The sequence below is a fragment of the Taudactylus pleione genome, unplaced genomic scaffold, assembly GCF_031769625.1.
Source record: "Taudactylus pleione unplaced genomic scaffold, aTauple2 ptg000008l, whole genome shotgun sequence".
Lineage (NCBI taxonomy): Eukaryota > Metazoa > Chordata > Amphibia > Anura > Myobatrachidae > Taudactylus > Taudactylus pleione.
In genome coordinates, this window is record NW_028284411.1 from 212083 (window position 1) to 229071 (window position 16989).

Here is a 16989-nt window from a genome sequence, read left to right on the forward strand (position 1 = left end):
AAAGCTGCATATGCACCTAGACACTGCACCACTGACCCACCTACCCAGCTACATTACCCCAGTGTATCAGAGAAGCTCAAATTCTTGGTTCTTTATCACAGGAGTAGCTAACATGTAGCACTGCAGCTGCTGTGGAACTACACATCCAAGCATGCCCTGCCACATTTTTGCAATTAGGACATGCTAGAACTCCTGGCGGGGCATGCCGGAATGTGTAGCAGCTGTAGTGCCACACATTGTCTGCCGATGGTTTATTACTCACCAGAGTATCATATCCGTTTATGTTGGAGTAAGAAGACACATTATAACTAGATATTACCTTCACTGTATGAATAAGCGCTGATGACCTTCCAGGTGCGTGTGTGAGTGTAAGCCGCGCTCAGCGGTAATGGCCCGATCTCCCGGAGTCATTGAATATATTGCATAATATAACATTTGCAGAACGCACGCTGCCATGTCGGTCTGATTCTTGATATAATGTTTGGAATTTCACTGTCAAATGGCCTTTGAAATAAAATAACCTTTCAAGACCAATTTACCTCCTGCTCTAAAGTGCAACTTTTACCACGGTATGAAAACAATTTTATCCTAATGTTTATTTCTCTGCGGGAACGGATTTCACAGGCGTATTGTCCTCATATTGCTCTCAATGAGGCGGAAAATGATTATTTAAGAAGGATAAACTCCTAGGGGTATATTTACAAAAGTGAGACTTTTAAGAAGTGTGAGATGTTGCCCATAGGGGATGTAGTTATATTTCCGGCGGATGGGATGGGATGCTGGCCGTCGATATACCGACACCCGAATTACGCTGCCCGGCAAAATGCCGACACCACTATTCCCTTATGGATCAGGTTACTGCTGACGGAATCCCGATAGCCGCCATCCCGATCGTAAGACAGCGAAGGGAGGGGTGGGGGGGTTAGGTTTAGGCACTCCCGGGGGGACTTAGGGTTAGGCACCCCCCTTGGAGGGTTAAGTTTAGGGTGCGGGAGGGGGAGGTTAGGGATAGGCACCACCAGTGGGGGGGGGTAGGGTTAGGCCAGTTCAGCCCATGCGACTTTGCATCTTGCCCGTAGTCTTTGGTAGGGCAAGGAGGCAGCTTCCTATGGCTCATAGACCATTGGGGCAGACTGCGAGTCCCAACTTATATTTTTTGGGCTCAGTTTTGGACACTGAAACGAAAACGAGTGATAAAATAGCAGCCAAGTTGTACCACTGTATTGGGTAGAAAAATGCACCGGAGCTCTTATAATGTTTAAAGCGGAAATAGAACCCCCCCCATCCCATCCCATCACACATGGTGCCACCTTGACGCATAACCTGGGGGCTCCGCTCGCCCTCTACGACTAAGAACCTCTGTTTGGATGGATGCCGAGAAAACAGGGAATGGAGGAGAGATATTTGGCGAGGAGGCAGTTTTCTATTGGATGCCGCCTCGCTTGCTGTTAGCGGCAGCTATAGGCCCGTATTCAATTTGAGGCGAAAAGTCAGGATCCGCGATACGTTTTCGCCGATGATGTCATTTTCGCCTGTTTTGCTTTTACCCCGTATTCAATTTGAAAGACTTTTCGCCTAGGCTGAAAGTCAATGCAATGTAATAGGCGAAAAAGTTTCGCCTATGAATAGCAGGCGGAAGAAAGTGCTGAATTGGGGTTTTGGGGTGCAACGTTGTGGGAACCCCCCTGCAGCCTTCAGACAGTCCCCCAAAGGTAAACTGTGTCAAAAAAAATGTAAAAAAAACTTAAGGACCCCCCAAAAAATTACTGAAATAGGGGGCGAAAAAAAAAAGTTTGGGTACAAAGTTAAAAACTAGTGAACTTGACTCTGGGGGGGTCCCCAAGTGTTTTTTTTTATTGCAGGGGCTTGCAGCAGGTGGATTTTTCACAATTTTTGCAACTTCACTTTAGTAACTTAAATATGCTGACCCCCATTTTCAAGTACCCCCAATTTGCTGGGATAAGTTATTTTCTGCAAAAAAAAATACTCCTGAATACTATTCTGCATCACGTATAGAAAAATGCTATTTAGCAGCTATTGAGCCCGTTTTAAAACACCAAATACCTTCAGCAAGCCAAATCGGGGGGGTACTTTCCTCTTGATTAAGTTTCGGGTGCCGTTTTCGCATACTTCCATATTGAATACGGGGTAAAGCGGGCACGCGCGCGATACTTTTCCGCCTACAAAACAGGCGAAGTAGGCGAAAAGTCCGGGATGCGAAAAAGTATCGCAGCTCGGCTCAAATTGAATACGACTCCTAGTGTGTTAGAGCCCTACTGTCACTTTAACAAATCGGTCACTTTGCTTCTTACAGAGCATTTCCCGGGATATTTCTGCCCTCGATGCCTGGAGAACACAGCCATATACAGTATACGTAAACTACTTAACCTCATGATCAAATACTGCATGTACTATTTTATTTCCAATCTCTTTGAGTTTCGATCCTCTGGTTTGAACGCTGGACTCCTTATAAGTTGTTGGTTTGATTTGATGCCTTGAAATGTATCTTGCTGGAAGACAGTATGTTTTATAGCTTTGTCCGCATCTGTAAATATCTTTTTTATGTGAAATCCCGTTATTACCTGCTGCCGGGTGCGACAGAGGAAGAGAACGTAGGACCGGTCATTTATTAGGGTAGGTCGATAGAACAAATATTAGCTGAGGGGGTGTAGTGGCCCTATAAGCGGATCATTTCCTTACAGGACAGGGAACTGAGAACAGCTTTTACCGAACAACCAGCTGCTAATTTTCATTCTGCGGTCTCCTCCTCTCTCTGGGCACGGGGTAGAATTATAGGTGCTGCAGGGGCCGGATGGGGAGGGGGTATTTGCTATAGGTACACCGCCACAGCCCCTCGTGAAAGCCATTATTTTGTATTTTTCTTGTGAGATGTAGCCAGAGAGGGCCACAGCCGCACCTGGGGGGATTCTTGGTTCTTGGGAACGCTCCTGCATATGTATTAAAACTTTATAGAGGCATGAGGCACAGTGACCTCATGTCTCATTTCCCCCCCAGTTTTCCAATTACAGTTGGAGCCAGGCTCTCATGTCACGCGAGCTGTGTTATGCTAACCCCGCCCCCACCCTACGAATTTGTGATACCTGGTAATTATCCCCTCATCCTGCCCACTTCACAAGGCATTGGATGGGATGTGGGAGAGCCACCCACTCTTCCAGGGGTGTGGGGAGGCGGACTACCCGACAAACAGAAATAGGGAGTAAAGTTTATACGATACATTCAACCGACGTGCATATGTTATAAATGCGGCACTATGGATACCATGATTGTATATTACTTTAGATAGAACACAATTATTGTATCTGGCACACGGATGTAGGGTTATATATATTTATCAAAGGGCAAAAAAACAAAAGTGCCTAACCCAAACTTTAAAAATGTTGAAAAAAAAAATGTGTCGCACATTTGAACCTGTTGACCTTTTGCACCTGTCAACCTTTTGACCCTGTCAACCTATTGCATGTCAACCATTTGGTGTTGACGTATTCATTGTTGACCTTTTTACTGTCGATCTGTCATCTGTACTGTATTGCATACTGGGCTCTTTATGCTTTTAGAATTATAAAGAGGTCACATTTTATATTTATATTGGTCATTAGAAGGCTCTTTGTATTTTAAATCAGAAATCCGAATGCTCTCTGTATTGTATCAGTTCATAGAATGCTCTCTGCATTGCATCAGTCACTAGAATGCTCTCTGCATTGCATCAGTCACTAGAATGCTCTCTGCATTGTTTATTAGAAGGCTCTCTGAATTGTATATTAGTTGCTAAAATGCTCTCTGTATTGTCATAAGAAGGTTTTTTTGTATTGTAAATTGGTCATTAGAACGTTCTCTGTAGTGCAGGAGTCACTAGAGTGCTTTCTGCAGGGCTGCAATTATAGGTCTACAACCAATACTACCACCCAGGGAGTAAGTCTGAGGAGGCAACACCTCACTGCCCTGGTGGCACGAATATTTGCCTTACAGGGTGCCTGGAATAGTGCTCTAGCCCAGAGGGCCAGTTGACATGACCTTTCGACATGTTCAGCACTCTGATTTTCTGTTCACAGTCTCTTATTCATTGCTGTACTGTAATCACAACATATGTGCTGGGGGCAGGGTCAGCCTAGGGGACATTAGTGCCCTACTATAGCACTGGCTCTTTGTATTGTATATCAGATCGTAGAATTTACTCTCTATATTGTATAAGAATTATAGTGCTCTCTTTTTTGTGTATTGGTTATTGCACTGCTCTCTGTATCATATAGTAGAATATCCTCTGTATTGTGTATAGGTATTTAGAATTTTAGCTTTATTGTTTTAGTAATTAGAATACTCTCTATAGTGTATACTGGTCATTATAATATTCTTTGTATTGTATATTAGTCATTACAATGCTCTCTGTATTGTATATCAGTCATTAGAACTACCTCTTTATTGTCTGGGAGAGGAAGTTAAGCATAGCACCAACATAGGGATTGTGTCAACATAATGCAAACTTGGTAGCAAAGCCCATCTGGCGGGGCCCATACAAAGTTCTAGTTACGCCCTTCGGTTGGGCGGTTGGATGACAGGAGGGTGTTATTATCTTGCAGATGATTCACAGACAGGAGGGACAGATGGACAAAGTGAAATTGTGGTGAAAGGCAAATATAAATTTAAAATCAAAATTGGAGGAGTATTTTCCTTGTAACAAACTGTCAGAGTAATGCGGCAGCCTCCACAAAACATGTATTTATGGCACCGATTCCAAAATCTTAACGAGCCATTCTATTAGCGGCCGGGAAACAGCTGCCGGGCAAACCGAGAATTGCTTCTGTGTCCATTTGCTTTTCTATCGCTCTTTTTTTCTCCCCTACGCTGCAGTCATAAGGTTTGTGTCAACAGTAATAGACTCTGGGAGCAGAGGCGGTTATCCAAGCAGCGCGGCCCTAAATTACAGGATATTTAAGGGACAATCTTACCTTTCTCTTGTTTGTAGGGCAGACATAAAGATAGCTCAGAATTGTTTTTAATCCGACTTTATCATTCAGCTTCTCGTAGGTCGTCCCATAATCTGTGGACCTGGAAAAGTAAAGATACAGCGATTTCAAGAAAGGTGATTGTCACCGATTACAGTCACCTAAACACAGCAGCGATGACATTGGCTGAGCCAGGGCTTATGAGCACGGCCTATCAGCACACCAGGAAACAGCGACATCACGGCTAGTTCTTTATTTAAAGCATTAGATCATGTTACAAAAGGGATAATAAGCAAAAACAGCAAAATCATGAATCAGGAGCTGAAACAATGTTTCTATTTTACATACTAATTGATGACTTGTTTGAGATGGGCCTCATTCCAATTCGGTAAATGGTAATATTTACGTAGACTGAGCGATTGTTAGCCACTGCGCATGCGTGCAGGCCGTACTGTGTGTGTGCAGCGATTGAATTGCGATTACGCTCACACAGAGGATTCCCTCTGAAAGTTAGTGACAGGTAGTCAGCGTTTGGGGAAGGGGTAATGGGGGGTTAGAAAAAACAGTTGCGTCGGACAATGTGAACACAGTTTGCTGGGCGTGCATAAATTAGCCACTGCGTCCATGCTCGCAGGGCGAGAGCTCTCTGTGTATCTGGAGACCCACTGTGGCTTCGACAGGTTAGACTGATGGGCGCCTGATCTGTGTCTGTTTCTGGTCTCATGCGTGAGCGGTGGACGTGAGATGTCGTCAGTGGGCGTCTTTAAGGGGAGGCAGTCGGGAAGCCGACGGATGGAATCCCGACCACCGGCTTACCCACTGTCTAATCCCGGCAAGGGTTAAATGCCAGGCGAGGCGAGATCCCAGGCGAGATCCCGATGCCTGTCACTTTACCTATGCCGGGAGACCGGCACCCCGATCGAAGGTAAGCCGGGCGTGGACAACCGCGCGGGGGGGAGGGTTAGGGGCTCCCGTGGGGGACTTAGGGTTAGGCAGCCCCTGGGAGGGTTAGGGGAAAGGGGTGTCAGGGCCAGGTACCCCTGGGGGGATGGTAGGGTTAGGCAACCCCCCCTGGGAGACTTAGGTTTAGTGGCCGGAGGTTAATCATACCGATCCCTCTTTAAGCACTGGATGGCGGGTGAGTCATTAGCATATTTTCGCAATTTTTGCGATCCGTGAGCGATCACAGCTGTGATGGCATTTGCGTCCAGATTGGAATCAGGCCCGATGTGTGGTGGAGGCTGCTGGGAGAGATGCGAATTTTCATTCACATAAGAGTTTTTTTTTTAATTTTTTTTATAAAGTTCCGATTTCTTGGATCCTGTTGGAAGAGTGTATTGGTTTTATAGGACCTTCATGGGAGGCTCTGGCCTCCAGACCTGTGGCCAAGCATCTTGGGGCATTGCCATGTAAGAAGCGGGGACTTCTGTAGATGCCAAACTCCACCCGAGAAACATGCCCAATTCTGTGCACAGGTGCATATGGGGCAGATGTACTAAGTTCTGGGAAGTGATAAGGTGTAGAGTGATAAACAACCAACCAATCAGCTCCTAACTGTCATTTTTCAAACACAGCCTGTGACATGACAGTTCGGAGCTGATTGGTCGGTCGTTTGTCACTCTCCACTTTATCACGTTCCAGAGCTTGATACATCTGCCCCATGAAATGCACCTGGGCACAGAATTTTGAGTTATATAGAGGATGAGGCCATTTTTTTCTGCGGAAGTTGTAAACATTTCGCTCATTACTAGTAACAGAAAGATAAATGTAGAATTACAGAAATGTTTCTAATGACCATAATCCTATTCCTGTCATATACACCTCCTATCATTATATTTGTTCAATCCTCTTACCCCTTTTATGTAAATGACCATCTCCCTGGCAATCTCTCACACAGTTACACTTTTATGTCCGGAGCGCATACATTCCTTTTTGTTGCATAGAATCAATTCTAACATAATAACGAGGTATTAAAACAAGTCCGAAAGCCAACTTATATGGTAAAATCATTAGTGGCAGCTCATACTGTGAATTAATTCATCCATCCCTTAATGTACCTATGGCTAACCTACTGGATATACAGCATAATAACTTTTGTTATAAAAATGTTTGTAAGAACGCCGGTATTTAAATTACTTCATTATGAGGAACTGACACTTTTTCTCAGTCTCGGTGCAAATTACATTCCTGTAACCGTAATCCTAGGTAAAGCCACAGAATCTTATTAATCCTCCTGCAGTATACAAAGCAACTGAAAGGTGCCGGATACAAGTTATTCAATAAAGTCATATTGCACAATGACATTGCTTTATGACACTGAAAGAGTGCCCATTAGATGCGATTTTGGTCACGGTATTGAAGTGAAAGGGAATGAAAATATTTCATCTTGGATTCATTTATCCTTGTTTTGTTTGGAGTGGACGCCCGCTGGTTTAGATCAGGATTTATGCTGAGTGATTTGTTCAGATGAGACGGATTAGAGAGATGTTGGCGATGTGCAGACATTTCTGTGAGTTAATCATTTGTCCTATCCGAGGGTGCCCCGAAGAGACTGTAGAACTGAATGGAGATTTAGTAGCCCGCCGGCCTTGAGACTAAACTACTGTAGATATCCTGCAGTGCCACGTCTGGCAAAGATAGACCACGTCATACTTGGCTACTCTACCGGAAGTTGGGGGAGGCACCCGAATTTGCGGACAGTCCCCCGCACCCCCGGAAAAGTAGGCCATCCTCCCGCATCCAATACCCACTTCCTAACGAAGTGGGCACCATGGGTAGGTGAATGCAGCGAATTGCGTGTTTCTATGCAAATCACATCATATTGGCCCCACCCCCTCATGATCGATTAACGAATCGCAGCAATCCCCAAGAGGGGGTGGGGCCTAAAGAGGTGTAAAGTCGGGGGCTGCCTCCACCTCCAGTCAGCTGGTATTTCTCCTCTGGGCGTTTCCTGGCGGAGAGAGCTGAACAATAGGTAAGTATGCCATGGATGATTGACCCTGGTCACCTATTGGGCCTTATTCAGAAGTGGACGTAATGTGGATGTCTCGCGCAAGCGGGCGATGCTTTTAGTCTGCGTATGCGATGCGTCCCCATGGCTACCTCTATAAGGTGCAGATTGAAATTGCGCGCAGATAAAAATCTGGTGGGCTTTTCATAGAGGATACAGGGTGGTGGCTAGCCAGGCACAGGCGGGTCGCGGGTATGTTGTGGTCAGCGACTGCGTCCAATGACACAATTACACTGTCCCCCAGGGGCCATGTTGAGACATAGAAATTGCGCCTGCCATAGTGTAGGTGTAATTTCGGTACATCCGATGGTGTGACCTCGGCTCGGCATTAGCATAATGACGCAGACGCACACTGCGGCAAAAGATGCAGTTATGGCTGCAATAGCGGGCACCTCTGTCTAGAAAATTCAGGTCGCTGACTAAGTTGAAGACATTGGCTGCCGCTAGTGCAGTTCCGAATGCGGAAGCATCTCACGATTTCTAGCAAACTGCGCAATGTAGAGCATCTATGAGTGATTCTCATCGTACTTCCCTTTGCCGCTTCTCATCAACAGCCAACTGGATGTTTGTGGTTGGTATCTGGGGCATTCGCAGGTAGAATAAGCATCCTGTGGGCACGGAGACTAAGAAGCAACTCCGTGCGCTGCCATAGGGGCACATGTACTGTATTGCTGTACTGTAACCCCTGGACGGAGCTGCTGGCACCTTGTGATGCCTTAAGTTGAAATATAACACCTAAAGTCCGCCGACTCTCATTATTCAACCAACCTGTATTATAAGAGACTGGAGACTTAATTAATAATAATAATTGTAGTGGCAAAGCGATAGGCACGTTTGCAGAGCGTCTCTCAGACTTTCCACCTCCTGTCACATCGAGAGCCGCTTCTATCTGGCAGAGAGAGCTCCCGAGAGCAGATGAGGCATGACCCTGCGGCGGGCGACCCATCCAGACCCACTGGTGCAAAGCCAAGGTGTTCTGTGGCAGCCACTAAGTGCTCTTCAGACATGGAAACACCAGTGCATGGCCAGGATGCTTTCTGACTTTTACATGAACAGGTTACACGTCTCAGCTAAGGTCAGGTGGGGTCGGTACAAATCTGAGAAATGCAGAGAATCCTCTCTGCAGTCGTCTTGAACTGTTTCGTCGCAAAAGAGAAGGGAATTATGGGAAAACCACCAGTAATTATTTCATGATAAAGAAAGCGTCTACCTTTGCATTATAGGAACAGAGATGCTGCATAAGCTCTTCGAGCGCCCAGGGGGTCGTGCGATTGCTCTGGTGATGTCCTCCTGAATGATAAGATGCGCTGTCTCTGTACATGCCGTGTTTTACAGGACACTCGGGGCCTTCTAAAGTTCAAGGCTTACATCAAGGAGAATTCCTACAAAGCAAGGCCGGCTTTCCTGGTTACTTGCAATGCGGCCCCTGAATTCGTCTATCCTCCTTCCATATAGCTGCAGAGCTCTGGGACATCCCGTCTGGGTGGCAGTTGGAGGTTTGAAGGCCACCCACGCCGGGGAACCATATCTAGTTGTGAGCAGATTGGGGTGATTGTCCTGCTTCGCATGGTAACACAGGCTCATAGCTTCAGTCTTTTATTTAGAGCTTTATTCTCTAGAAGGTGGCTTTTCAGGTGTGTTTTGCATGTAATAGTATTGCCCTTTTTAATTCTGTGGGGGATAAAAGACCACAGATAATCGGCGGCTTGTAAGAGCATGGGGGAGACAGGTAGCATAAAACAGTAAAAAGTAGGGAGTGGGACGGCCATCAACCATCGATGGTAAGTAACCATTGATGTTTGCCACCGACGGTTGATGGTTTTGCCATCGACGGCAGAGGTCCTATGTTTCTCCACCATCGAGGGTCAATGGTGATGCCCCAAAGTCTTTTCTTTTTCACAACACATGGAGCTTATCCCTGCCCCCGTCATTGTGTTCCACTTAGCTCTGCCCTTCTTCTGTGATTGGCATTCACCGGTCCCCAGACATTAATGTTTTTCCATCACTGGTTTCCTGCCATTAATATATAGACTCGGTGGTGCCATCGTTTGTTAACCATTTTGACGACCATCCCTAATAAAGTGTTTCAGTACCCAATATGACCATCAGGTGGCAGAACTCCCTCCAACCTTTTATTCAAACTGTATATTTACTGTACAATTTAACTTCCAGACTAATCTAGAGTAGAATTCATAGATGCCCAACCTGTGAGTATTACATACCCTCTACATGACAAATAGTGTGTACTGTAGCATGTGACAAAAGGTAAGGATGGAAAGCGTTCTCTATCTCCCTGTTATATTGGGAACTCCATCCTCCAAAATCCTGCGCTCGCCCTGCCACACAATATACAGCCCAGGTAATATTACATGAAGGCATCAGCCCCTGTCCCTGCTCGTGCCAACAGCAGCACTTTCAGAATTGGAAACAAATGAGCTGTCACTGGCTGAAAATGACAGGGATAATCTAGTGTTACATCTGAACATACCTTGCACCCGTGGCATTTTAGTATTACAGATGAATAATTCAGCAGAATGCTGTTTCATCGGTTTTTGATTTCGTATATCAACCGCAGCTTGCAAAATAAAAAAAAAGAATTATGCATCCCTGTATATTCTTAGAGGAGAGACGTATTTCTCGCTGTGCATCGGGGGATCAACTAAGCAATAAAATGGGCTATTTATAGCTGCTACTGGAATAAAAATGTGACCCAGTCATTCGTTCCCTTGACACTTAACCCTAGGTCAGATCCCATATAGGAAAGGGTGCTTTTACAAGGCAGGGTTACAAGGTGAATAAAATATTTAACTTGTCACCAGAAATTCAATTTAAAGCTGTGAGCACATACGCGCTCACACTTGGGGGGGGGGGGGGGGGTTAGGGTTAGCACCCCTAGGGAGGGTTAGGGGGGTTAGGTTAGTATATATTCACCTATCCACGATCGGGTTTCCAGCGCTGTCAGGTTTCCGCTGCTTCTAACTCTGCTTTTGTCAGGCTTCCGCTGACGGGAATACCCATTCCGCTCACACACACACTGATGCTGCCAATATAAAGGGGCTTGATGGCAGATTCTGTGGGTGATAAACAGCAGTGCCCAGCTCTCTGCTGGCAGCCCAAGTTAATATTGTATGCCTCCTGCTGTGCCTTGTTGCTTTCAGCACTCTGATGAGAGGACAGTTCCCACCATTCATTAGACGTGTGTGGAGACCTCCAACCTCTCTGATTGGAGGAAAGCTCCCACCATTCATAAGACGTGTGTGGAGACCTCCAACCTCTCTGATTGGAGGAAAGCTCCCACCATTCATTAGACGTGTGTGGAGACCTCCAACCTCTCTTATTGGAGGACAGCTCCCACCATTCATTAGACGTGTGTGCAGACCTCCAACCTCTCTGATTGGTGAATGGCCGGCAGCATTTACCAGTTAGCATGCCAGGAGTCGGCCACTTTGTATAAAAGAAGCCTACATACCCAGTAACTGCATTCCATGTCTGCAGTCAGTAACAGAGGATGCTCGCCTATGATTACCATAGGACACCAGAAACGGCGCAAACAATCTGCCCCCAATTCTACAAAATAAAATATCTCAGCCCACCCTTGGGTACCAAGAGACATAACTTTACAGAAGATGAAAACATTATACAGGGCCAGGACAATGGGGAGGTGGAAGAGGTAGGGGCCTTAGATTACAAGGGAGGTTGTGGAGAAAATGTGGCTCTTGCCCTTCTATGTACTGTACCAGCTATAAATACCGTATGTTCTCTTATTTCTGGGTATTGACGCATGCTAGCAGCCAGCAGCTCCCGTATGCAAGCACCACGCAATAACATGGCAACGTTGCACTCGGTCCCAAAACAGCGTTTCCTTCTCCTTGTTCTATAGAAAGATTCAATACTTTCAGAATAGAAATGTTACACAGCTGTAAGTGGACGAGGACAAATAAAAGAAAAATTTCTGCCTTATTAAAAGGTATCATGCTACCGTCATCTACGGATGATTCAGTCAGTGTTATAGAGCACAGGTTCTCAAATTCGGTTTTCAGGACCCCCAACAGTGCATGTTTTCCAGATATCCTTACAGAATCACAAAGTGAAATAATTACCTTCACCTGTGGATCTTTTAAAATATGTCAGTGAGTAATGACTACACCTGTGCACCTGCTGGGTGACCTAGAAAACGTGACTTGTGTGGGGTCCTGAGGACCGAGTTTGGGAACCACTGTTCCCAGAGAATGTTGTTGTTTTTTTTTTATTATTATTATTTTTTTTTACCTCCAGATGAATTGAATTTATTAGTTTGTACATTTTCTCCAGCAAATTCAGGGCCTGATTCAGAGCCGGACGCTATTTGCGGACGCTCGTTCAGAAAAAGGGGCCGGCTATTTAAATTGAGCGCTCGCTCTTTGCGGTCTGTTGACGCCTCTATGTCTGAGCGAGCGAACGAAACATGCGCTCGCTATTTTGTAAAGACGCCCCCTGGCCGCTCGCATCCTACGTCATCTCTGCTATTTATTAGATTAATCGAGTACATCGAAAGGCGTCTGAACTGCTCACAGTGCTTGTGGTTGGAGTTCCAACAACAATCATGCGAGCAGTTCAGGCTAAGAAACAACCAAGTGACGTGGCCGATGACGCTGCTTTGTTAATTATGCACACCCTTAAAACGCCCATTTTGACCGTCTGGCACGCCTGCGTTCGGATCTCCACTCCCCGTTTTCAAGCACCTTCCCCTGTTACCACCCACAAACGCCTCATCCTGTCACTCAAATTAGCAGGCACTCGCTATTTTGCGAGCGCTCGATTTCCGACCACACTGACTGGTTGGCGCATGCGCATTATGACCCATACGCATGCGCAGATGTGCGAATATCGCTCGGAGCGAACGAGCGGCCGCTTACGAGCGGCTCTGAATCAGGCCCTAAGTTTCATATTTCTAGGCTCATTCTGTGCTCTTGATCCATGCATTAAAAGTATCGGGCAGGGATATGGTCAGATCAGTTCTGTTTTCTGGATGCAATCGTATCATTAGAGCACAGGTTCTCAAACGCGGTCCTCAGGGCCCCAAACAGTGCATGTTTTCCAGGTCTCCTCCCAGAATCACAAGTGAAATAATTAGCTCCACCTGTGGAATTTTTAAAATGTGTCAGTGAGTAATGAATACACCTGTGCACCTGCTGAGTGACCTGGAAAACATGAACTGTGTGGGGTCCTGAGGACCGAGTTTGGGAACCTCTGCATTAGAGCATCTTCCCCTGTTATCAATATTATATGACACTACAAATGTTAAATGTAACATTGTAACAAAGATGTCGGGATTTCTTGTGTGGGTGCAGACGCCCTCTCGGACCCCTGGCTGACATTCATAGACCTCCTGTGTATTAATGAGCATGAGCTACACGTGGGGCGGACGTGAGAGCTCAGCAGTAAGACTTATACAGCGGAAATTGGTGATTGTCATATTTTATTCACTCTGATATTAAGACTTTGCCGAGTTGCAGAGGTTTATTTTTATCACAGTTACTATAACTACGTCTCTTCCATTTCCACAGGGATTAAATCACTACTAAACCCCAAATACAAATTAATTTAAAATGGAGAGCATGTTGCAAGCCAGTGTTCCCCAGACACCTAACAGTGCATGTTTTCCATATCTCCTTGTGTCTGGACAGGTTTATTAATTACAGGTGGAGCTAATTATTTAAATTGTGATACTGAGAAGATCTGTAAAACATGCACTGCTAGCAGGGGAGGGGCTTCCATTAGGAAGCTTCCTAGAGCGCTGGCACTCGAGCAGGTGACCCACTGAGGCACTGAGGCTGCCTGGGACAAAAATGAAGGATGCCTCTGACATTCTTATCATACTTACTACTGATAAGCCGCAGCTGCCTGAGAAACCTCTGTTATTTATTTATCATCAGATGGGTGCAACAGGCAGCCCCCTATCCTCTCCTCCCCTTCCCCCTCACACAACGACTACTTGGTGTTGGTGATTGAGTTAATGGGTGCTGAGAGGGGGCTATTGAGTGCTGGGAGTGAATGGATTAATATGTGTTGGGTGGTTAATAAGTGCTGATTGTAGGGTTAATGGGTGCTGAGAGTGAATAGAGTAATGGGTGCTAGGTGGGGGAGGTTAATGGGTGCTGGGAGAAGGGTTGTTGAGTGCTGGGGGTTATGGATTAATGGGTGCTGGGCGGGGGAGTTATCGAGTGCTGGTGGTTAATGAATTAATAGGTGCTGAGTGGGGGGAGGTTAATTGGTGCTGGCAGAAGGGTTATTGAGTGCTGGGGGTTGTGGATTAATGGGTGCTGGGTGGGGGAGGTTAATGGGTGCTGGGAGAGGGTTTATTGAGTGCTGGGGATTATGGATTCAGGGGTGCTGGGCGGGGTTGTTATCAAGTGCTGGTGGTTAATGAATTAATAGGTGCTAGGCGGGGGAGGTTAATGGGTGCTGGGAGAGGGGTTGTTGAGTGCTGGGGGTTATGGATTAATGGGTACTGGATGGGGGAGTTATCGAGTGCTGGTGGTTAATTAATTAATAGGTGCTAGGTGGGGGAGGTTAATGGGTGCTGGGAGAGGGGTTATTGGGTGCTGGGGGTTATGGATTAATGGGTGCTGGGCTGGGGAATTATCGAGTGCTGAGGGAGGTAATGTATTAATGGGTGCTCAGAAAGGACGATGCCAAGGATGATGTGGTACAGTTAAATTAGACATGTATTTACGGGATGTAGATGGCAATCCAGTGGTCAGAATCAGAATCCCGGCACCAGCATCATGACCGCTGACATCCTGATGGCAATTATTAGGGTTAGGGTGAGAGTTAGGCACTAGGAAGAGGGTTAGGCTGTGTGGGGGAGGTTTAGGCTGCTGGGGGGAGGGCTAGGTTTAGGCTGAGGGAGGGGTTAAAGTAAGGGGGGGTTAGGGTACTTACCCAGAGGTGTTGGCATTGTTGCCCATTCAGGATTCCAGCGTCGGGATTCTCAGCACCAGTATACTGTGCGCCGGGATCCCGTACCCTTATTGACATATCACACCCTTGTACGGTGGGTTGTACAGTGTGTACAATGATGTAATACATTGTTACATTGCATCGCTGGGTTGCCTGGTCATCCAGGTGTGTATCCAGCTTCCCATTTAACATTACGAGACCCTGTATTACATTAGTTGTCCCTATAATATGTTAATAACCCCGTCAACCCCAGATTACATTAATAACACCATGAGATAAGGAGCCACCCTTGACTCATGGGCGTGTGTACTGCACACTATGTACCCTGCTGGATTCGCCACTCGGCGTCATCTAATGTACTGTAGCTGCCATCTTCTCATTCACAGTACAGTCCAGGGTAGATAGAATCACAAATGTGTTGTACAGTTATCTCACGCATCAGTGGCTGTTTTAGGCAACATTTGTACAGTTTGAAATATCCAACACAACAGATTGTTCTGCCGCTAACACAAAAGAGTCTATGGGATTCCATTCTACACTGTGTTTATATAATTCCCTTTCAGCAAAATTTAAAGTATTTGAGTAAAGTTTAGACATCAACAGCCAATTAAACCTGCTGTGTGGTGTGTTTGGGGCAAGACTGGGAGCAAGCGAGTCTGAATCCAACTAGCAATACTTGCAGAGCTTTACAGCCAAATGCAGAACGAGGAGAAGAAGTTAGGGAACAGTGTCAGGAATTTATTGCATATTGAACCTCAGGGACATGGACACGCCCACTCTGATGTGGACATGCCCCTTCTTGATGTGTTCATGCCCTGGACACGCCCCTTATGTTATCCGGGCATGCTCCTCCTAAATGTGGTCCCAATTAGCTAACCCTCTAATAGGGATGGCCATCAGTGGGGTGACCATCAACGGGTCCATCGGTGATTAACATCAATGGCACAAAAAGTATCTATATTGAACCATCGATGGTTTGCATCACTCGATGGCCACTGCTGTTGGAGACAATCAATAACAGGGCGGGGCTTAGCAGCTGCCGGTGGCGGGGCTAAGCTCTGTCCTGTCAAGTAAAAAAAATAACTATCGGCTCCGACTTGTTCATTGATGGCGGAGAGCCATTGGCTCTCTGCCATCGATGGCAAAACCATGTGCCATCAACAGTTAAATATCGATGGTCGATGGCCATCCCTACCCTCTAATGTTGGGTGGTAAAGTATGCCGCAGCGTAGTGGTAATTGTACACCAGTTGCTCTTTTGTTTTGTCTACATACATTTTTTAAGAACTACTTCTCACACTAGAGAACCAGGATTTACTGGAAAGACAGAAGCAGAAGGGTTAAAATGATGAAATAAGCAGAAACCTCTATTGCGATGGATGTGTAAGAGCGTAAGGCAACTTATTCTTTTTTCTTTTCTCAAATTTATGAGCCCCATTATGTCCAATTTCAATTTTCATTAATACTAACTGCCGCTGATGTGCATTTAAGTGAACTTAATCACATCTTACAGACAGAGTCGGCTTTAAGCACTTAGAGGCGTAGCGCACAGTTCTGCAGAAAGCGTCAGCTCTGAGCCTTCAGCCTGCAATTCATCCTGGCCCAATTTACTCTGTCTCATCTTCAGGAGAAGTCTGTGTTGTTGGTTTAGGGACGGGGAGGGGATCTGCCTATTGTGAGGACCATTCCGCCACTGCCCGCGGTATTTCTAACTACGACAGTTGTCAGGGGAAGTCAGCAATCTCTTCCTCAGCAAAACCTATTTTGTATTCTGACATCTGTGACAAAATGTGGGAAAGACGGTAAATTGTCAGGGCTGGAAAAGCTGCTGCCAGATACAGCCTATGTTATGTTATAGATACATCCTCCTATGTTATGTTATAGATACATCCTCCTATGTTATGTTATAGATACATCCTCCTATGTTATGTTATAGATACATCCTCCTATGTTATGTTATAGAGACATCCTCCTATGTTATGTTATATATACATCCTCCTATGTTATGTTATAGAACCATCCTCCTATGTTATGTTATAGAGACATCCTCCTATGTTATGTTATAGAGACATGCTCC

At 45.8% G+C, this 16989-nt stretch overlaps 1 protein-coding gene across 1 annotated transcript in view; it reads right to left on the reverse strand.

Annotated features, from left to right (window-relative positions):
* SORCS1 (sortilin related VPS10 domain containing receptor 1) overlaps positions 1–16989 on the reverse strand; it is a gene marked incomplete at its 3' end in the record, with an annotated part of 674820 nt that overhangs the window by 200118 nt on the left and 457713 nt on the right. The window contains exon 3 of the mRNA XM_088465805.1: positions 4965–5064. Within this exon, the coding sequence (XP_088321931.1) occupies positions 4965–5064 (100 nt within the window). The remainder of the gene's footprint in view (positions 1–4964; positions 5065–16989) is intronic.